The 23,752-nt window shown below is 45.7% G+C and overlaps 1 protein-coding gene across 1 annotated transcript in view; it reads right to left on the minus strand.

Moving 5' to 3' along the window:
- LOC138754063 (serine protease HTRA1-like) overlaps window positions 1-21,808 on the minus strand; it is a 43,370-nt gene extending 21,562 nt beyond the window's left edge. Inside the window, exons 1-3 of the mRNA XM_069917811.1 lie at window positions 20,899-21,808; window positions 3,823-3,922; window positions 1,277-1,481 (exon numbers count right to left, since the gene is read on the minus strand). Coding sequence (XP_069773912.1) covers window positions 1,277-1,481; window positions 3,823-3,922; window positions 20,899-21,307 — 714 coding nt within the window. The 5' untranslated portion in view covers window positions 21,308-21,808. The remainder of the gene's footprint in view (window positions 1-1,276; window positions 1,482-3,822; window positions 3,923-20,898) is intronic.
- Between the last annotated feature and the right edge of the window lie 1,944 nt (window positions 21,809-23,752).

Here is a 23,752-nt window from a genome sequence, read left to right on the forward strand (position 1 = left end):
ATCTCTGCAGCAATAAAAATCCTTTTCCTTTGCAAAGTCCTAAATGTGTCCTTGCCAGAGAAAACAATTCTCCATCCTCTTCCCAAATTCACGTTTTTTCCCCCCACTGTTAATTGTTTTAATCAGTTGAAATATTAAGCTGAAGCTTGAAAAAACAAAATAGCAAAATAAAAAAAAGGAAATGCAGACATTGGAAACCATAATCTTCGCAGTTAGTCTGGGTTTGAGTCCAGTGTCTCGCTCATATAGAGACCTTGTTCTACATCCACGTGTCAAGCATCCCTCAGGAGTTTTATATTGGCAAAGAATGAGCTATTAGCACTTGCGTGTCCAACATGCAGTGCCTTTTAGGACTGCCAAGTGGTTTGTAGATTGGAGTACATACAGGAAAGAATACTAATAAATACAAATAAAATTTCAATAATCCAGCAATTGTTTGGAAATCCTGATGTCGTGTTTCCTGTGTGCATTTGAAAATAAATGGGTTCAATTTTTTAAAAAAATGTAGACATACAATACATTAACAAGCCCTTCCTGCCCATGGGTCTGTGCCCCCCCTGCCCTAAAAGAAAGTACACCAATTGACCTGCAAACCCTAAATGCTCTAAAGGAGAGATGAAATTGGAGTACCTGGGGAAAACCCGTGCAGGGAGAATGCACAAACTCCTTGTGGCAGATTCAAACCCGGGTCACTGCAGCGGTGGATTACCTACCATCTGGGCCCCCCTCAGGTGAGCTTTAGGAAAGCTCCCCCTGACCTTGACCCTTTCCCTGCCCCACCCTTTGTTAAATAGAATAAAGGAACGTTGTTACATGAAATAACATATTAGAGGAGGGTCAATATCGACTCCTGAGGGTCAATGGAACTATCCAAAGGGTCAAAAAAAAAAAAAAATACTGGGCGGGGTGGGGGGTTTGATTGAACTTTTGGGATTGAAAGAATTGTAGAGCCAGACTTCCCTTCTCCTGCCCAGGAGTCCCTTCCTTCTGGGCCCCTAGGCTTAAGCCTTCTTAGTCTAATGGTTAATCTGCTATTGGATCACTGGAGCTGCAATAGTGTTGCACCAACCATGCCATGCTATGAAAATTCAGTGGGCGTTCAATGATATCCAAGAAAAAAAATGAATTAAAAGGTGTTGCAGCAAAGTCTGGAGACTGGGTTAATGTGGATGATTTGGATTGAAGGGCTTGTTCCATGTTGCACAAACGTGGATTATTGGAGTTTCACTGAACAATACCAATCAGAAGGCAATGAATCCATCTCCAGCAGACTTGCCTTTGGGTTGATCTCAATTAATGCAATATCTGATTTTCGGTCAACATCCTTGACCTTCGCTTCGTATGCCTCTCCGCTCTTAAGCTCCACTTTAATCTTTTGCTTATTGTTGAGGACGTGTGCGTTGGTGACAATGAGACCATCTTCTGATACGATGAAGCCCGAGCCGCTCGCAACGGAGACTTCGCGATTGCTGAAGGGAACCCTGGAGGAACAACAAACAATTCCTGGAGCAGAATTGGGCATTTTGTAGCTTGTGCGCGGGGGTGGGGGTGGGGGGGGGGGGGGGGGGAGGGTCGCCTGCACGATTCCAACAAGAGACGACTCTTTTGCCCCACGTCATTTTCTCATCTACCCTCTGAACATTGTGGGTTCTCCATAAGGTTTTGGAGAAAGGTTCAAAGCCATGCAGATGGCTCTAGTAAACATTGGTGACCTAACGATGCATTTTAACATTCCCCCCCCCCACCCCCCCCACTTCCACCTAGATCCCTCCAGTAAATTTTAAAAGTTGATTCATAGTTGAACAGTGTTTCACCCAGTGCCACAAACACAGCTTCTTTCCCTCTGCCTTCAGATTTATGAATGGACAGTGAACCACAGGCACTGCCTCACTTTTTCCTACTTTCTGGCACTTTATTTTTGAAATATAATTTATAGCAATATTTGCTCTGAGATGCTGCCGCAAAACAACACATTTCATGACATGTTTTGATTCTATTGCCCTCATCTTCCTACCATTCTGTTTCACCACACAATTTCTGCATTCACTTTAATTTGCTCAAACCCACCTGTCTACCGTATTTGCCAGCTTATAAGGAGACTGGGTGTATAAGACTACCACTTAAAATGTAGGTTTTCAGTTACACTCGCCGTACAAGACTACCCAGAGTCTGACACTTATTCCTGAGCACAGCCCCAGACGTGACAGGTAAAACCCCTCCCCACATCGGAGAGCAGCAGCAATCATCAAGGATCCACAGCACCCAGCACTCACTGCTGCCGTCAGCAAAGAGCTATCAGTGCCACAAAACTCGTGCCACCAGGTTCAGGAACAGCTGCTCCCCCTCCACCGTCAGACTCCTCAACATCAAACTCAATCCAGGGACTCATTTAAGGACTCGCACTCTGCACTTTATTGTTAGCATTTTTCCTCCTCTCTGAATTACTGTCATTTGTTTATTTCTTTATATGTGTACATTGTGCAGTTTTTTTTTGCACTACCAATATGTGGTAATTCTGCCTCGCCCACAGGAAAAAGAATCTCAGGATTGTATGTGATGCCACGTATGTGATGCCACGTATGTGATGCCACGTATGTGATGCCACGTATGTGATGCCACGTATGTGATGCCACGTATGTGATGCCACGTATGTGATGCCACGTATGTGATGCCACGTATGTGATGCCACGTATGTGATGCCACGTATGTGATGCCACTAAATCAGAAATCTGAATCTGAGAGTTACTGCCCCGAACAGTCCTTTACCACCATCCTACTAAGCAGTGGAGTGATGCTGTCACAATATTTTTAAAAGCAAATTACCCAGTAAAGGTTTAAATTTTATTGGCACATTTTTAAACTACACCATCATCAGCTCTTTCAACAGGCCAGTTAAAGCCTGTACAGAGCCGACAGCAGTCAGACTGGGCGTATGGACCCCCCAGGGCAGCGCTGAGACTTCACTGTTTGTCAGCTATCGCAAACAGCAATTGGTGTATGCTGTTAGCACTGTGCTGTTATTTTAAGGTATGTTAGACAGGTTTATACTACATGTTTACTGTTTCAATATAACATTACTATTGATCCAGGTTCCCAAATGCAAGTTTCAGTAGAAAAATATTTAGTCTAGGACAGTGGTTCTCAACCTTTTTCTTTCCACTCACATACCACTTTTAAGTATTCCCTGTGCTATCAGTGCTCTGTGATTAGTAAGGGATTGCTTAACATGGTACGTGGGTGGAAAGAAAAAGTTTGAAAACCACTCATTTAGTCGGACCTAATTGACTCGTTATGTGCACGGTTTCATAACTCCAAAGGAAATGGCCCAATGACGATTTTTCTCCAGCAAAATATTTCAGTAACAATGGGGTCTAGAGCAGTGATTCTCAACCTTCCCACTCACAACCCACCTTAAAGCAATCCCTTATTAATAACAGAGCACCTTTGGCATAGGGATTATTTAAAGTGATATGTGAGTGGAAAGAAAAAGGTTGAGAACCGTAGAAGTTATGCGAGTGCTTTATGCTGTTCTCCATCACCATTGGGTGATCTTGTACTTGACGTACAAGATGACCCCTGGTTTAGGGTGACATTTTTAAGTTTCAAATGCCATTTTATGCCCCAACATTCTTGTCCATCTTTAGTGCATTGACTGCTGATGTTGAACTGGGTCCCTGACCATCCCAAGCCCAAGCCAAGGGTATACTTGAAGAACCATAGTAGTGGTCCTTGTACCGAGGCTCTGGGAACACCATCACACACCTTCCTTTTCCCCTGATATGTCATCAGCCAGTGAGTGCATGCTTCGACATCATTTCTCACCTCCGATAAAGTTCGAGATGGACAACGGCAGGAGCAATTTTCTCCACAACGTCTGCAATAAAGTTAAACTTGAACCTCCTGCTGTCTGGATGCTGGACACCTAAACGAGACAAGATGTTGGTATTTAGTGAAAAGGAACACTACCGTGGCACTCTGCTGCCTGCTTCATGGGGGGTAGAATTCACCAGAATATTATTATTTTTTGCTCTTTAATGTGGGAATGATTGTCAAGATTTTTGCTCTACTTTCTACCAAACATTCCAGGGAGGAAAGTGGAGCATACAGAGGGAACCCACGCAGATCATGGGGTTACAGATAGGGTCGGATTCGAACCCAGGTCACTGGTACTCTAATAGCATTACACTAAGTGCCTCGCCAACTGTGCCACCCAGATGCCTGCGATTTGTGCAGGCCCTTCAGCCCCCGATGTTGTGTCGACCTAATCTAACTCTTCCCGACTCCACACCCAGGACCCTTTATTTTTCTTGAATCCATGCGCCCATTGCAAAGTCTTTTATTTTTTTTTTTTTTTTTTAATTTTTTATTTTTCACACCATAAATCACAATAGCCATGATATACACTTTTTCTTTTTCACACATTTACAGTGACTTTTTCTCCTCCCCCCTCCCTCCTCCCAAGCCACCCCCCCCACCCCCCCCCCCCCCTCTCATCCATTTTAGGTATACAATCTAGGTTGCATTAATTCAGTCAGACAATGTTGTCATTCAACAAAAATACACCAGAAATTCTACTGAGTCCATTCTTTTCTTTTCTTCTCCTTCCATCAACTTAGGTAATGTTTGTTCCCGGTAGGTTTTCGCTATTGTATTTAATGTAAGGCTCCCATACTTGTTCGAATATTTCAATATTATTTCTTAAACTATATGTTATTTTTTCTAATGGAATACATTTATTCATTTCTATATACCATTGTTGTATTTTCAAATTATCTTCCAATTTCCAGGTTGACATAATACATTTTTTTGCTACGGCTAGGGCTATCTTAACAAATCTTTTTTGTGCAATTTCCAAGTCAATTCCAAATTCTTTATTTTTTATGTTACTTAGGAGAAAGATCTCTGGATTCTTTGGTATATTGTTTTCTGTTATTTTATTTAATATCTGATTGAGATCATCCCAAAATTTTTCTACTCTCTCACAGCAAAGTCTTTTAAATGTCCTTATTGTACCAGCCTCCACCATCATTCCTGGCAATGCATTACACCACTCTCCGAGTACAAAAATATCTACTGTGGAAACTTACCGTGAACAGATGTCCTCTGGTATTTGGGCTATTGTCGCCACAGGAGAAAAAAAGGTGATGCCTGTCCACCCTATCCAAACCCCTTATAATCTTGTGTATTTACGTCACCATTCCAAGGAGAAAAGCCCCACCTCTGTCAACCTTGACATGACATGATCTCCTATCCTGGAATCATTTACATCCTTGCTGTAATGAGGCGACCAGCACTGAACACAATATGTCTGGACCATCAATGACTCCACAAAACTGGCGCTTATGCAAAACTGCCAGGGTTTTATTCACAATAGAATGGAGGGGGGGGGGGGGTGAGGCTGTGGAACAGTCACCTTTATTCTGGAGTTTGTGGGTAGGGCCACAGGTACAGTCAGCCAATGGCTGTGCCCCAACAGACAGCGGTTTACCACACTCTTGCTCCCGCATTCACTGACAGTTCTACGTGTTATCTACGATTTCCCCTCACTTTTGTCGTGTTGTCCTTCATTGCCAGAGGGATGGAAATTAAGAGCAGGGAGGTTCTGCTGGTGAGATTCATGCAGTTCTGGTCTCCTTTCTTGAGGAAGGATGTATTGGCTTTGGAGGCGGTGCAGAGGAGGTTCACCAGGCTGATACCAGGGATGAAGGGGTTAACCCTTGAATCACTAGAATTTAGATGAATGAGATGGGATCTTAGATAAAATTATGAAAGGCATTGATCAGATGGAGGTAGGCAAATTGTTCCCACCGGTGGGGGAGACCAGAACTAGGGGGCATAGCCTCAAGATTCAGGATCGTAGATTTAAGACAGAAATGAGGAGGAACTGCTTTTCCCAGAGGGTGGCAAATCTATGGAATTCGCTGCCCATTGAAGCAGTGGAGGTGACCTCCGTAAATATATTTAAGGTTTTTACAAAGTTGGGGAATTAAAGGATAATGGGGAAAAGGGCAGATGGTGGGGGGGTGGGGGGAAAAGGAGTCCATCATCAGATCAGCCATGATCTCACTGAATGGTGGAGCAGGCTCGACGGGTCAACTGGTGTATTTGACCTAATATTTTCAGCATCATCCCACCTTTTCAGTGGTACTGACCACTGAGAATTAGCTCCGGACAACAAGATTTCTCACGCATCTTGAAGACCTCGTTCGACATGAACTACCGAGAGGGGGAAATGGAAACAAAAGTGGGAATGTTGCAGGACTTTGACAAATGTGAGAATGCTTCGAACAAAGAACATGGAACACTACAGCACAGTACAGGCCATTCGGCCCTTGTTGTTGTGCTGGACCCATTATAGTCCTTTTTTTTTATATAAAAAGTACTAAACCCTCTCCACCCTGTAACCCTCTATTTTTCCTTCATCCCTTGTACCTGTCTAAGAGTTTCTTAAAGGCCCCTAATGTTTCAGCCTCCACCACCAACCCTGGCAAGGCGTTCCAGGGACCCACAACTCTGTAAAATAAAAACCCCTGATGTCTCCCCTAAACTTCCCTCCCTTCACTTTGTACAGAGGTCATTTGGTGTTTGCTATTCCTGCCCTGGGAAACAACTGGCCGTCCACCTTATCACATAATCTTATAGACCTCTCATCCTTCTATTCCCCAAAGAGAAAAGTCCCAGCTCTGCCAACCTTGTCCCATAAGACTTGTTTTTCTAATCCAGGTCTCCTTCTTCAGAGAGCAATGCATGAGATAAAGGGGTTGTCTTTTGAATGATTGAAATAGATTGGCCCTAGACTTACTTAGCTCAGAAGGATGAGGGTTTCTCACTGATGTAGGAGGACCAAACAATGATCTCAGATGGACTCAGCGGGACAGGCAGGCATCCATGGTCGGCCAATGTTTCAGGTTGGAAGACTGAAGGGTGACAGGAATTATACCAAGGGGGAAAAGAAGGAGGGGATGGAAGCAGCTGGGAGGGAGGGTGCAGGCTTGAACAGTAGCAGTGAAGAGGCAGGCAAAGAAGAGATGGAACCAGACAGAGTTGAACATTGCCCAAAAATCAGACATTTCAGTGTTTTTTTTTTGCCACTGGGTTTAAGCCTGATGATGTGTTGTTCCTCAAGTTTACATTTGGCCTCATCCTAACAATGGATATGGTTGAGGTCAGACATGACCACGTGGGAATGCTGAGGAGAATTGAAATCATCTTTCCCACTACCCGTCTCCCACTCTATCTGCTCCCAGCTCCTCCAATTTTCCTTCACCCGTGATATCACCCTTCACCTCAGTTTTGATTTTTTTTAAAAATCCTGACTGGAAACCATTTCCACCCATGGAAGCTGGCCTGACTCACCATGTTCCTCCAGCAGTTAATTGTCTGCTCAAGATGCAAGCATTATCTGTCTGTATTCTTCTTCCAGATTCCGAAAGGGATTTTCCAGGGTGAATGTTGAGGACACCTCTCTTTCTGATAGCATCAAGAACCAGGGAGCAGAGTTGTATAGTAAAGGGATCAAAAGATCATGAATGTTCTGAGGCCTTTGGCCGAGAGAAGGCCTTTGGCCGAGAGAAGGCCTTTGGCCGAGAGAAGGCCTTTGGCCGAGAGAAGGCCTTTGGCCGAGAGAAGGCCTTTGGCCGAGAGAAGGCCTTTGGCCGAGAGAAGGCCTTTGGCCGAGAGAAGGCCTTTGGCCGAGAGAAGGCCTTTGGCCGAGAGAAGGCCTTTGGCCGAGAGAAGGCCTTTGGCCGAGAGAAGGCCTTTGGCCGAGAGCCAAAAGGACACATTATTGAATATATTCATGGCTACCATTGGTGGGTGGTTTGAATGAATCAAGGGTAGTGGGGATTAGACAAGAACATGAACGAGGAGCCAAGGTCTGATCAGCCTTGACAGGCTCAAGTGTTCTTATGAGAAGCACCAAGAATCCCAGATGGAGGGACTCAGCATTTAACATTTCGAATAATTTCCGCACTCACTGAATCAGGAGATGAAATAGGGCACAAGAGTCGATTGGCAGGGCAAGGCAAGAGATCAAGGAGCCTCATAAATAAAATGGGAAATAAGAGAAAACAACTGGCACTGGGGAATTTCCAGGGAAAAAATAAAACATTAAAATTCAAGCACCAAAGGTTGTCAGGCATTTCTCAAAGTTCACATTTATTGTCAGAGTACATACATGACCCCATATACAACCCTAAGATTTTTTTTTCCCTGTGGGCCAGGCAGAATCTGAAGAACTGAACTGTCTTCTAGAAATTGAACCGACATTCAAAAAGTGGGAGAACTCGATATTTGAACGTGATGCACTCTACTTACTGTGAAGCGTCTGGTACTGTGGTTCACAGACTAGCCAAGGTGCTGAAGGGAAGTACAAATCTGGACCAATTTTAGTCACAGGTCTGGGCTTTAATGTGTAATCTCAGGGCTGCATCAGCAGCTTAATTATAAGACCATAAGACAGAGGAGCAGAAATAGGCTATTCAGCCCATTGAATCTGCCCCACCATTTAATCAGGAGCTGATGCATTCTCCCAATCAACCCTATTGCCAGGTCTTCTCCCCATAAAGCTTGATGCCCTGCCTTAAATACACCCATTGACCTGGCCTCCACAACTGCCTGTGGCAACAAATACCACAGATTCCTCTGCATCTCTGTTCTGAGCAAACGCCCTTCAATGCTGAAGTTGTGCCCTCTTGTCCTACCATGGGAAACAAACTGTCTACATCTACTCTGTCCCATGCCTTGTCAATATTCAAAATGTATCAATGAGATTTCCCCCCCTCATTCTCCTAAATTCCAACAAATACAGGCCAAGAACTGTCAAACAGTCCTCATATGATAACCCGTTTATTCCCAGAATCATCAAAATTAACCTCCTCTGAACCCTCTCCAACATCAACACACCTTTTCCTCAATAAGCAGCCCAAAATCGCTCAAAATACTGCAAATGATGTCCCACCAGTGCCTTATAAAGCCTCAACAATCACATCTCTGTACTTGTATTCTACTCTTCTCGAAATGAATGCCAGCAATGCACTTGCCTTCTTCACCACCATCTCAACCGACAAGTTTACGCTCAGGCTACCTTGCACAAAGGCTCCCAAGTCCTTTTGCATCGGGGAATTTATAATTTTCTCCCCATTTAAAAAATAGTCTGCCCGTTTGTTTTTACTACCAAAGTGCATGACCGTACACTTTCTGATATTATATAACACAGTCAGTCGTTGGTGCCACATTCAAGCTCCAATCACAGCGTCCTGTCTTGTGGTTCAGACAGGCTGGGCATATTTCACATTACATCAAGGAATTACAATAAAGGAAGCCAAATATAACTGTTCCAATATGTTTAATCAGAGTTCTCCTTCAGCTCAGCAGTGAAATCATCAAACTCCACACTGCATCCAGAATAAAACAGGTTTACCACCTTACGAATACTCGCTTTACGCAAATTAGCTTTTAAGAAATTTCCAAAAAGAAATTTGAATGAGTTTTCATTTTATGAATGGTTCTTTGCTTTACGCCATTTCGGCTTACGAAAGGTTTTATAGGAACAATCTACTTTTGTAAAATGAGGTATACCTGTAATCCTTTCTGCCTGAGACTCTAGTGTGTTTAGCTAGAGCCTGTGCACAAGGCTTCCTCTGTGGTCTCCAGTAATGTTAATTGGACAATGTTGCCCCAAGTGAGGAGCAGAATCTCAGGGGAGTCGGTGACAAGGCAGCGAGAGTAGGTTGCGGGGGGGATAGCTCTATGAGCTGGCATAGATTTGGCCAAATGATGTCCTTTACGTTGTATGGAAATCAAATGCTCAATGTAGTGCATCAAACAGAACAGAGCATCAGACGTGGCAGTACCAGAAAACCCACGAGGGGTCCATTGCACAAAGACGTAGGTGACTTGCTTACTGAGGACTCAGCTCTCCTCTCCTCCTCAAAGGACTTGTTTACTCCCAAATAAAGTGAAAAAAATCCAGAAGCTGTTAAACCTGTTTTCCGTCCACACTTCTCAATCTCCTCTCACGCTAAAACCTAAAGCATCATAAATCTTGCCCAAACTCAAGGGAAATTAAAAGGGCTGCAGAGGTGTTCATTACTGTCTTTTCCCTATACCAAAGAGGTTGTTGAGACAAGAAACAGCAGTTTTTTTTTTTTTTTAAGTACATTATTTTTAAAATTAGTAGTTGGGATCATAAATAAAGTAAAGCAGCCTGAGGGAGCTCACTCTTCCTACCGTTTTAAACCAAGGAACAGACCAGAAAACCTGCCGTTCAGTCAGGAATAATTTCTGCATTGACAGCTCCCAATGAATGGAATTCAGAAAGTACTAGAAGCAGATCTTCTGCTCCTTCCTACCTGTTCCAGACAGTGAGATCACAACTGATCTTTTTTTTAAAAAAAAGACATTCGGGTCTGTAACAGGTCTGTGAGCCCGTACTGGCCAAATACACCAATTAATCTAAAAAAACATATGTTTTTTGTTGGAGGGAGGAAGGAAACAAGAGCATCTGGAGGAAACCCATGCAGGTCGCAGGGAGAATGTACGAACTCCTTACAGACAGCAGCAGATTCGAACCCGGGTCGCTGGGGCAGTAATATCATTGTGCTAACTGTGATGTCCCTTAGCGCCATCCCCATATCCCTGGAATGATCTGCAATTGGGTTCATTTTTAACATTTGGGAGGAATTTGGACAGGTACATGGATGGGTGAGGTATGGTCCAGCAAACACTAGAGGGAGCAAAGATGCCTCTTTCTGTGATGTAATGTTCCATCATTCTAAACCCTAATCAGAAAGAGCGTGCCAGTTTTTCTCCTCCTAGAGGGAGGTGAAGGATGTCCTCATCTAATTCCTAAACACAAAACCTGGGAGCAGAATTGGGCCATTGAGTTTGCTTGAATCACAGCGGATGCACTTTTTCACTCAACCCCATTCTCCTGCTTTCTCCCCATAATCTTCGACACCCTCACTAATACAAATCTCCTCTTTTAACTCTACCCAATGACTTGGCCTCCACAGCTGCCTTGTGGCAACAAATTCCAGATTCAACAGCCGTTAGCTGATGAAATTTCACCGCATTTCTGTTGCAAGAGACATCCTCTCATTCTCCAACTGCGCTGCATGGTCCTAGACTCCTCTGTCAGGGAAACCATCCTTCTTGTATGTATTGTTGAGCCCTGTAAGAATTTTGCAAGTTTCAATACATTTCTACTCACCATTAAATCCCTGCTGAGTGGAATGGTTCTAACTTCCTCACTCTTTGAAGCCTCATGGTTAGCCTATTATTGCAAACCCTTTATTCCCTTACTTGACAGACAGATGTGTCATAAAGTTCCTATTAATGATTCACAGGGCCACTATCCAACAGTCAAGTTTATTGTCAGCTGATTGCACGAGAACAACCCAACGAAATAGCATTTTCTGGCCTCGATGCAAAACATGCAAACATAGAACCAGACATATACATACAGACAAACACTACATGCAGGATAAACATTCATAAATATCATTCAGGTGTCTTGCCATTCAGTGTGGGCGATCACATCTCCATCTGTCACGATCTCCGACCCTCCGAATTGTAGTTGTTGCTTGTTGTCCTTCGGTGAAGTCTTCATCTTTGAGCTGAGGCCATAGTCGATGTTAAGTTCATGATTATACAAGGGAAAAATACTGAAGTGGTTTCCCATTGCCTTCTACTGTTGCAGTGTCTGTACTGGATGGGTAACCCTGGCCATTGATCAGCAGATTCATCTGCCCAGCATTTTTAGTTCTAATCTGCCACGTGACAGTGTGAATAGAAATAGAATGAGGTGGAGGATTAACACGTGGCTGAAGGGATGGAGTAAGGGGCAGGGTTTTAAGTTTCTGGATAACTGGGACCTTTTTTGGGGGAGATGTGACCTGTACAGTAAGGACGGATTACACTTAAATCCCAGGGGGACCAGAATCCTGGCAGAGGTATTTGCTAGGGCTACTCAGGATCCTTTAAACTAGAATGGTTGGGGGGAGGGAACAAAATAGTACAGAGCAGTAAGGAGAAGGTTAGAATGCAAACAAAGAAAGTTTGTAGTAAGTATTTGAATATGGATGGGCAGGTGATAGAGAAGGGAAATGCTCTGGAAGAAGATGAAGGGCAATTGGCAGGAAAAGTAAATAATGTTATTAAAGATGAGGGAAAACAGGGATTAAAAATTGGGAAATCTCTGAAATTCATATATTTTAATGCCAGGAGTATTGTAAAAAAAGGTGGATGAGCTGAAGGTGTGGATTGATACTTGGAAGTATGATGTGGTAGCGATTAGTGAGACATGGTTGCAGGAGGGATGTGATTGGCAACTGAATATCCCTGGGTTTCGTTGTTTTAGGTGTGATAGAGTCGGAGGGGCAAGAGGAGGTGGGATTGCATTGCTTGTCAGGGAAAATATTACAGCGGTGCCTAGGAAGGATAGATTAGAGGGCACATCCACGGAGGCTATTTGGGTGGAACTGAGGAGTAGGAAAGGAGAGGTTACACTTGTAGGGGTGTATTATAGACCACCCGGAGGGGACCGAGACCTAGAGGAGCAAATCTGTAGGGAGATAGTAGATATTTGTGATAAGCACAGGGTTGTAATTATGGGAGATTTTAATTTTCCACATATAGATTGGGAAACACATTCTGTGAAAGGACTGGATGGGTTAGAGTTTGTGAAATGTGTGCAAGATAGTTTTTTACAACAATATGTAGAGGTGCCGACCAGAGAAGGAGCAGTGTTAGATCTACTGTTGGGAAATGGGATGGGTCAAGTGACGGAGGTTAGTGTTGGCGAGCACTTCGGGTCCAGTGATCATAATGCCATCAGCTTCAATATCATTATGGAAAGAGAGAAGTCGGGGCCAAGGGTTGAGGTTTTTGATTGGGGAAAAGCTAGATTTGAGGAGATGCGAAAGGACTTGCAGGGTGTGCATTGGGACAATTTGTTTTATGGGCAGGATGTAGTAGAGAGATGGAAGTCTTTTAAAGATCAGATTTTGAGAGTGCAAAAGCTTTATGTTCCTGTTAGGTTAAAAGGAGGGGCAAAAGGTTTGAGAGAGCCCTGGTTTTCAAGGAATATTGGAAACTTGGTTCGAAGAAAAAGGGAGGCGTACATTAGATATAAGAAGCATGGAGTTGAGATGTTTGAAAGATACATTGAATGTAAGAGGAATCTTAAGAGAGGAATTAGGAAAGCTAAAAGAAGGTACGAGGAAACTATGGCAAGCAGGGTGAAAACTAATCCAAAAGAGTTCTACAAATATGTTAATGGTAAAAGGAAAGCTAGAGACAAAATTGGTCCCTTAGAAAATCAGAGCGGAAAACTGTGTGTGGAGCCTAGAGAAATGGGGGAGATATTGAACAGTTTCTTTTCTTCGGCATTCACTAAGGAGAAGGATATTGGGATATGTGAGATAAAAAAAGCAAATTGGGTAAATATGGGGAATATAGAGATTACAAAAGATGTAGTTTTAGGGCTTTTGAAGAATATAAAGGTGGATAAGTCTCTGGGACCAGACGGGATCTTCCCCAGGACATTGAGAATAGTGAAGGAGGAAATAGCAGAGGCTCTGGCGGTAATTTTCCAAATGTCATTAGATATGGGGATAGTGCCAGAGGATTGGCACATTGCGCATGTGGTTCCGTTATTTAAAAAGGGTTCAAGGAGGAAGCCTGGCAACTATCGGCCTGTAAGTTTGACGTCTATGGTAGGTAAATTAATGGAGAAAATTCTTAGAGATAGTACTTATAAACATCTGGATAGACAGGGTCTGATCAGGAGCACTCAACATGGATTTGTGGGAGGAAGGTCATGTTTGACCAATCTGATTGAATTTTTTGAAGAGGTGACTAAGAATGTGGATGAGGGTAGCGCAGTGGATGTTGTCTATATGGACTTCAGTAAGGCCTTCGATAAGGTACCACATGGAAGGTTAGTTAGGAAGGTGCAGTCTTTAGGTATAAATTTTGAGATAGTCAAATGGATTGAACATTGGCTGAAAGGGAGAGGCCAGAGAGTGGTAGTGGATAATTGTCTGTCAGGTTGGAGGCCGGTGACCAGTGGTGTGCCTCAAGGATCTGTATTGGGCCCATTGTTGTTCGTTATATACATTAATGATCTAGATGATGGGGTGGTGAATTGGATTAGTAAATATGCAGACGATACTAAGATAGGTGGAATAGTGGATAATGAAGAAGGTTTTCAAGGATTGCAGAGGGATTTGGGCTGCTTAGAAAAGTGGGCTGAAAAATGGCAGATGGAATTTAATGCTGATAAGTGTGAGGTGCTTCATTTTGGTAAGAAGAATCAGAACAGGACATATGTGGTAAATGGGAGAGCATTGATGAATACAGAAGAGCAGAAAGATTTAGGAGTAACAGTACATCGTTCCCTGAAGGTAGAAACTCACGTGAATAGGGTGGTGAAGAAGGCTTTTAGTATGCTGGCCTTTATCAATCATTGCATGGAATATAGGAGTTGGGAGGTGATGTTGAGATTGTATAAGACGTTGGTGCGGCCTAATTTGGAGTTCTGTGTGCAGTTCTGGTCGCCTAATTATAGGAAGGATATAAACAGAGTGGAGAGAGTGCAGAGAAGGTTTACCAGAATGTTACCTGGGTTTAAGCATCTAGAGTATAGGGAGAGATGGGACAGATTAGGTCTTTATTCTTTGGAGCGTAGAAGGTTGAGAGGGGATTTGATAGAAGTATTTAAGATTATGAAAGGGATAGACAGAGTGGATGTGGATAGACTATTTCTGTTAAGAGGAGGAAAGATTAAAACAAGAGGACATGAGTTAAGAATTAAGGGGCAGAGGTTTAGAGGTAACATGAGGGGGAACTTCTTTACTCAGAGAGTGGTAGCCATGTGGAATGAGCTTCCGGGAGAAATAGTGGCGGTGGAGTCAATTGTATTATTTAAGAAAAGGTTGGACGGGTATATGAGAAGAAGATGGAGGGTTATGGGCATTGTGCAGGGAGGTGGGACTAGAGAGGGGTGTTTGGTTCGGTGCGGACTAGAAGGGCCTAATGGCCTGTTTCCGTGCTGTAATTGTTATGTTTATGTATGTTTATGTTATCTGTAGAATCTGCTTGTAAAAACCACCCACCATTTGCAATTCATGGCTTCGTGTGACCCTGATTGGGAGGTTAAACAGATACGACACCTTGACCAAGGGTGGCCTGTAGGCTATCGGACAGAAGGAGCACCTCATACCTCCTTTTGCTGAGTAATTGCCCAGCACCGACACCAATATATACAAATAAATAATAAATCAAGAGCATGGCACACTCGGTGGAGTGAGAACAGTGAAATTATAAGCAAACATTGACTGCCTTTTAATTACCAAAGGCTCTTTTTTTAAAAAAAAAAGGAGGCAGGGAGGATATCCTGTTGCATATTTCCCATTGGCTGAGGGTAGAAATCTCAAACGCAGCCAGTAGCGATCCCACAGCTGTTGAAAGATGATCCTTTCAAGTTTTAACCACAGGACAAATTTCATCACGGAACCAAAGGGCACGCTATTCAGTCACTTAAACAATCTCCTTTCCGCTCCAGTTTGGGCAGAGTGCCCATTTGTCACATGCAGCACTCAGACTGGTCATCGTCCCCAATATCGAGAAGGGCTTGCAGTTTTCACAGAGTTGAGATGTCACCAAGGGTCATCTGAGCTGCCTTTACACAGGTGATTAGGATACTACAGAGATCAGGTGTTCCGGAGCAGCGATGTGATTACGATCCAATTTTGTAAAGGCCACACAGCTCTCTCCAAGGGCCTGCTAGTCAGTCCCACTGCCCTGTTCTTTCTTTGCCCAACAGCTTTCATTCCGTACTCATTCAGATTTCAGATTTATTGTCAAAGTACACACATGACATCACATATAACCCTGAAATTCTTTTTCATGCAGACCAGGCAGAATTTCCGCTCATTGGCAGTGCAAAAAAAAAACTGACTCAATGTGCACATGTAAACAAACTGACTGTGCAATACAGAGATGGAGGGGAAAAAAAATCAATATAGAGTCCTTAAATGAGTCCTTGATTGAGTTTGCTGTTGAGGAGTCTGATGGTGGAGGGGGAGCAGCTGTTCCTGAACCTGGTGGTACGAGTCTGATGGCAGCAGCATGTGCTGGGTGGTGGGGATCCCTGATGGTTGCTGCTGCTCTCCGACAGCGACCTTCCCTGTAGATGTTCTCGATGACATTTTGCCTGTGATGTCCTGGGCTGTGTCCACTACCCTTTGTGGGGATTTACCCTTTGTGGGAGTATTGATGTCACTGCACCAGAATGTGATGCAGCCGATCAGTACACTTCCCCCCACCCCCCCCACCATGGAAAGCAATGTGAAGCTGTTTTCAGCACATTTCCAGTACAGAACTACTCCTAGAACACTACAGCATAGAAACAGACCCTTCAGCCCTTCTAATCTCTGCCAAACTATTCTTCTGACCAATCTCACTGACCTGCACCATATTCCGCCCCCCCCCCCCATCCAAGCACCTGTCCAAATTTTTTTCTTAAATGTCAAAATTGAGTCTGCATTTACCAATTCAGCTGGCAGCTTGTCCCACGCTCCCACTACTCTCTGCATGAAGAAGTTCTCCCTAATGTTCCCTTTAAACTTTTCCCCTTTCAGCCTAAACCCACTTCCTTTATTTTATGTCTCACCTAACCTCAGTGGAGAAAAAACCTTCTTGCATTTACTCTGTCTATCCCCCTCATAATTTTGTCTACCTCTATCAAATCTCCCCTCATTCTTCCATGGTCCAGGGAGGGAAGGAGGGAAGCTTTATTCATTGCATTCTATGGGGTGGAAAGTGTGTTGACCGTTGCATCACAGTCTGGTATGGTGACACCATTACCTCAGAGTGTGAAGCTCTGCAAAAGGTAGTGGACACAGCCCAGGATGTCACAGGCAAACTCTCCCAACCAATGAGAACATCTACAGGGAATCCTGCCATTGGAGAGCATCAGCAATCGTCAAGGATCCACACCACCTAGCACACCCTCTGTTCTCGCTGCTACAGTCAGGAAAGAGGTATTGGTGCCACAAGACTCACACCACCAGGTTCAGGAACGGCTGCTCCCCCTCCACCATCAGCAATATTCTTCTTCTCAATAGACTAGCTGAGTTCCTCCAGCATTTCGGAGTTTTCACTACAATACTCCAAAACTGGCTTCACCATTGTCTTCTAGAACTTCACCATTACATCCCAACATCTACTGTCCATATTTTGATTTATGAAGGGCAATGTGCCAAAGGCTCACTTTTCGACCCTATCTGCCTCCTCTGCCAACCTCTTGGCTGTTGATGCTCCCTGCAACGGTTCATGCACCATTCAACTTCTTCACCGTTCCCACTAAACCAGCTCTCAGTCCCCTCCACTCCACGGAAAATAATCCCCACATCCCGTGGAGCCTGTCTCCCGATTCACAATGAGGAAGCCATTCAGCCCGCATTCCTGCTTCATTAAAATAATTAATGAGAAACAAAATCTGCAGAGGCTGGAATCAATCAGTCAACAAAAAATTGCTGCAGTATCTCAGCAGCTCAGAGAGCATCCGTGGGTGGGAACAGTCAGTCAACATTTCGTGTCTGAACCCTGTACCAAGACGATTACCGCTGTTGATCCATCACCTCCGCACCCCATTCCTGCCCTGACTCCTCAATGCAAATTCCCTCAACAACCAGAAGTCCATTAATTGCCTGAATTGCTTCGTATCTGATCGCATCGCAAGTTTAGATCTGGTTGTTAGTGGAGTCTGTGAGTTTAACCCATACTTCTCAAGGGACTCTATTTTGCTTCTCTTTCTCTTATTATGGGGGGGGGGGGGGGGGGGGAGTGCCGACAATGCTCACGACAACTCTTTGTTGGGCAAAAGCTGAGGTACATCATGTATTATGGAATACATCATGTATTAAGTGTCAGAAATAAAACTTCTCACACATGAGTCTCTTTAAAACTGATGACACGACAAGCTTTATTTACAAGTCTGCAGAGTTGGACTCAACTGGTTTCTCACCAGTTAAGCCCCGATACATACAGTGCATTGATTTTTATACCTTTATTATTTGCCCTTCCCCTTCTTAATAATTAGTATTACAAAAACATTCTAAGTATAACTGCATTATTAATGATCACGTTCGTTACGTACGCTGTGAACTCTACATTCACTGAATTCTGTTTCTCACACTTCTTATCAATCCTTTGTCTCCTGCATGTCTCTCACTATGACCATGAAAAGATAGGTTTAAAAAAACATATTCAGCAGCTCCTTCTGTCCTTGACTGCTAGTAAACTCTCTGTCCGTTCTGGCTTCCCTGTTTATGATTAATCATCACATTTTAACTTAAGTCTTTTTAACCTAAATTTTCTATATCACATTAAGGAACCTTTATCTGAGCCTCTGATGCCCCATTGCTGGGAGAATTCACCGCTCTACGAATGAACACTTCTCATCTGTGTTCTAAGAGTTGATCCCTTCTTCAAGACCCCACAGCCGGGCAAAAACATCGCCCCTGCATCCACCCCCCTCATGACCTGTTGCGCGTTCCCAAATGAAGCGGTGAGCGCCGGTGACCCAGGTCCCAATTCGGCGTTGGCTGTAAAGAGTTTTTGTCCGCTCTCCCCGTGTCTGTCTGGGTTTTCTCCAGGAGGTGGGGGTCCGGCTTCCTCCCACTCTCCAAAATGTTCAGAGGTTGTAGGAATATTTGGGCGGCACGGACTCGCCGCGCTGTTTGTCGGAATTAAAACTATTAAAAGTTCCCCCACATTCCTTCTCCACTACTCGCTTGCCAGCTTCCAGCTCCTGGAGTCTTGTTCTCAAGGTCTCTCTCTGTTCCTTAGTCCTGCATGACTGGCTTTCCTCGATCTTTCCATCCAAATATGTGCATCAATGCCAGGGAGATAAACCTTGTCCTGAACTTGTATCTAATACACTTCAAAACAGTGCAATGGGATATTTTGTAGCAACAGGGTTTAATTTTGATCCAGACCCGCACAGCCTTCAAGTTTGTGGAAAACCATTGAAATGGGATTGAAATCAGGAATCGTTTCTAAAGCAATGCCCACCCAGCCTTACTCTGGGAGTTGGTTGCATTACCGGCAAAGAGTTAACTTGTTGGACAGCTGTTCATGATTCAATGTGCCGGCAACAGCCCGAGCACCGAGGAAGGAGAGAGAGTTAGCATTGTTTGAAGAATAGGGGAATGAAGGGTGATAAGAAACAGGCAGAGAAGTGAAGCTGACCCATGTCCCTTCTGACCCGCGGCGCTGGCTTCACGATCCGCTCCCATTTCTTCTGTTCTGCGCACTCTCCCGGGTTCTGCGCGCACTATTGAAGTTCGTGGCTCAGCAGGCAATTCGAGTCTGCTCGCTGCCAGCAGCACCAGGTTCTCAGACAACAGAGAGTGAAACCCGAAAATCTGCAGACTCTGCGATTGGAGGAAATGCTGGAGGAGCTCGCAGCGTCCATAGGAGAAGGGCTCAGGCCTGAAGCATCTATCTTTAGCTCTCATGGACGCTGAGGTACTGGCTGAGCTCCTCCAGCATTCACTCAAAACAATGTAGATCGACTGACTTTTAAGGTTATATTTACGTGAGAGGACAAATTTCAACCTCATTCCTTATTTAGCCCCTTTCTGAACGCTATGGCAGCTTCCCCATCCCCATTGCAGACAAAATATGTCTCTGAAGGAGCGAATTCAAACAGTAAATAGGTTTTGTTCTTGTTCCACTCATCGAGGAAGGGGTGGGTCATTTGTGCAAATCCAAGGCTTTGTCAGCTGAATACCATTTTTTTTGTCTTTGTTGGATAGAGTAAAATCCTTGTTATCCGGGATTCAAGCAACCAACAGCATGAAGCAACTGGCAAAATAATCGCGAAAACTAAGTAAGTAAAAATACAAAAGTTCAAAACAGACACCCCAGAGCGGTTAGTTCGCTCATCACACAATCTCAAGCAACTGGAAAATTCACTTATCCAGCATCTATCAATTCCCCCCCCCCCCCCATAGGTTCCGGATAGCAGGGGTTTATTGCATTTGGAAGCTGCCCATTGTCCCGCCCATTCCCATAAGCATTGGTTCCATCATAGTCCACTGCACCACAGCCAACACCAGCGAACTGACCTGCCAGCCTCTAACATTACAATGCAGGTAAATTCATTCCTAAAGACACTGGGCAACTATCAATTTCAAACCCATTTACCCTGCAAAACTCATTATGATGGATAAGAATGGAGAGCTTTGTTCCACTGGGACATTTCAACAAGGATCCTTCAAAATATTCCAAGGGATTGAATAAAACCACTAATGGCCAACAAAGTGGCCAGAAGACTAGGCAAACACACATTTCACAAATGGCGAGAACACACCAAAAAATATTCAAGTGACAGGGCTTTAACTCAGCAGAAGGTCTCCATTCCAAGCCCCAATGTGGAAATTATAGCAGGCAGGGTGAGGGGGTTGGGGAAGGAGCATTGACAGGAGAGGTGGGGGCTTTATCCTCCTCCCAGTGCATGGCAACCTTCTACTACCCCAAGGCTTGGCACCTCATCCTCAACAACTTGCCAGGTAAAATAAAAAGCCATGCACCCACTTCTTTTGCACCACCCATGCCACCCCTCTACCCTGCCACCAACCCCTGCACCCATGCTCTAAAGCAAACCTTTCCACCAACCACCCCCTCCCACGTCAACCCCCCCTGCCCATCAACTCCTCCACCCACACGCCAATCCCTGTACGCACCAACCCACCCACACAGGAAACCTCACCACCTACCCATGCAATAAGGCTTCTTTCTACCCATGCGCCAAATCACCCACCCACCCAAGGGCCAACCTGTCCAACCTCTCCACCCATTGGTCAAGCCATGACTCCTCCGTACCTGCATCACACGCTCCCTTCTGGATGAGGATGACGGGCAGCGAGTTGGAGGCTTGCTGACCGCGGCTGGACGCCTTCAGGCTGCAGATGTTGGGGTAGGTGCGGCCGTCGCTGCCACACACCGGCTCGCCGTGCCTGCAGCCGCAGATGCCCTTCTTGCGCTTGCCGGCCGGGTACACACACTGGAAGCCCTCGGCGCACACGCCGTGCCGGCCGCCGCAGCTCTCGCCCTCGGCCGCGGCGCACACGTCGCAGCAGCCGCACCAGTCCTTCACTCGGCCCTCCGTGCAGTTGGCGGGGGCCGGTGGGCATCGCGACTCGTTGCAAACCGCCGAGCACGCCTGCTTCACCCTGGCGCTGGCCGCCGTGGTCAGGCAATAAAGGCACAGCAAGATCCCGGCGCGCATCATTGTCCCAGCGGCCGCGGGTGTCCTTGCACTCGGAGCCCGGAAAGGATCAGTACGGGATTGAAGGGCGAGCCTCCTCCTGGCTATCTTACGGGGGCTTCAACGCGCTCCCCCCCACCCCGCTCTGCGCTATGGGGTTGTAATGCGCTGCCCCCCGCTCCGCGCTGTGGGGTTGTAACGCGCCGCCCTCCGCTCCACGCTGCAGGTCTGTAACGCGCCGCCCTCCGCTCCACGCTGTGGGGTTGTAACGCGCTGCCCTCCGCTCCACGCTGCGGGTCTGTAACGGGCTGTGCCCCGTTCTAATGTGCTTTAACGCGCTGCCCCCGCTCGGCGCTGTGGGCTCTGTAACGCGCTGTCTTCCTCTTTAATCGGCTTTCCCCGCTCCGCAATGCGGGCTCTATAACGCGCGGCTCCCCTCTCTCCGTTGCAGCCGTGTTAACCCACTAACAACTCGCTCCTGAGCCGGCTGCCAGGCCCCTTCGCGATCCGCTGCAGTTTGTACGCTGAGGGAAAGCATCAGAACCAATGAAATCCCGGCCAAAATCCTCCGCCTAAGCGATTGGTTCTCTGTGCATTCCTGCAGACGAGTTTAACCCTTGCAGAAGGAGCTCTAGTCAAGTTCAAGTTTATTATCATCTGACTGTGTATATTCAACCCCACGAAACAACGTCTCTCTGGACCAGTGGTTCTCAACCTTTTTCTTTCCACTCACCTCCCACTTTAAGTAATCCCTATGCTATTGGTGCTCTGTGATTAGTAAGGGATTGCTTAAGGTGGGAGGTGAGTGGGAAGGGAAGGTTGAGAATCTCTAGACTCAATTGTTACTGAAATATTTTGCTTGAGGAAAAAGGTAATTGGCCCATTTCCTTTGGAGTTATGAAACCGTACACAGAACGAGCCAATGGGGTACAGTGGTTTCCACCCACATCCCACCTTAAACAATCCCTGACTAATTACAGAGCACCGATGGCCTAGGGATTACTTAAAGGGGTATGTGAGTGGAAGAGAAAAGTTGAGGCCCAGTGCTCTGGACAGTGGTGTCTGCACAAAACCACACAATACACAGTACATAAATCATCGAAGTAAATACATATAAATATTTTGGGATGATTTACTGGCTACAGTAAATGCAGTCCTGATTTTGATATTCTTGTACCTCCTAGTTGATGGCCGTGGGTTGATGATGTGCACTGGAGGTCTGCTATAATTCCTTGAACCCTATTTAAGCAGCACTCCCTGTAGATGTCATCAATAGAGGAAAGGGAGACCACCCTCTGCTTAGATTTCGGGTCCGATGCTTTGCAGCTTCCGTCCCACACAATGATGCAGCCGGACAGGACAGGCTGGGGGCCTGAGTGAAAAGCAGAAGTCTGCAGATGCTGCAACTGTAGTGAAAACACTCAGCCACTTTTGCATTGCCCACGTTTCAGGTCTGAGCCCTCTTCAAGGTATAAGCAAAAAGCAGACAGGTGTCTCCCTAAAGACTGAGAGAGAGAGAGAGAGAGAAGTCGAAGAATAGGAGGGGGAGGAACAGGGCTGTGGGCTGCTGGAGACCGGCTGGAAACTAGCTGGAGGGGTACCAGGTATCGGAACCGAGGTGTGGGGGTGGGGGGGTGCCAGGGCGTGTTGGATGTTCAGTCGGGCCTGGAGCTGGGGTTTCCGAATGGTTTGGACCAGTGGCGTACCCAGATTTTGATGATAGTGGGAGCGAGAGCATTAAAAAAGGGGCCACGACCACAGCTGTGTGGGTGAGCCCGCGCATTGGTTTTTCAACCAGCGCACAAAGCCTCCACGCCATTCTCTCCCCTCCATGTCTCTCCCCTTCCTTCCCTTCTTTCCTTCCTCTCCCCTCTCTTCCCTCCCTTCTCTTCTATCCCCTTTTCTGCCTCCTTCCCCTTCCCTTTGACTGGAGCTCCTGAGACCCAACTCCGAACCCTCCCCTCATCTATTGCACACACACACCAGATGGGCATCGGGAGCTTCAGAGTGGGCTGAGGGGAAGATTTGGAGTTGGGCGTCAGGACCTCTGGTGTAGACCGAGGGGAGGGTTCAGAGTTGGGCATTGGAAGCTCCCGTGTAGCTTCAGAGTTGGGACTCGGGTGTGGGGAGCTCCAGTCACCGGAGCTCCCGACGCCCAACTCCGAGTCCAAAGTACTGTCAGGGAAATATCTGCCCCTGTGGCTCCAGGTCTCTGTTCTCTAAAACTCTCCAGGACCTGCCATCCATTCTGATTGACTGGGTCAGGCTTAGCAAACAAAATGGGCAGATATAGGGCAGCAGGGAAGTGACCCTCCAGAGGGGGAATGTCCATTTGAATGGAATGCGGTACACAATAGCAACTTTTACCGAGTTTCACCACCTGCCCCACCTTCTCCTCATTGACTAAGGAGGGTGTGGTTCAGGAAAGAGCGAAAGAACTGGGAACGGATAGGAAGGAATGCATATGCA

This window comes from Narcine bancroftii, chromosome 2 (genome assembly GCF_036971445.1).
Source record: "Narcine bancroftii isolate sNarBan1 chromosome 2, sNarBan1.hap1, whole genome shotgun sequence".
NCBI classification, from domain to species: domain Eukaryota; kingdom Metazoa; phylum Chordata; class Chondrichthyes; order Torpediniformes; family Narcinidae; genus Narcine; species Narcine bancroftii.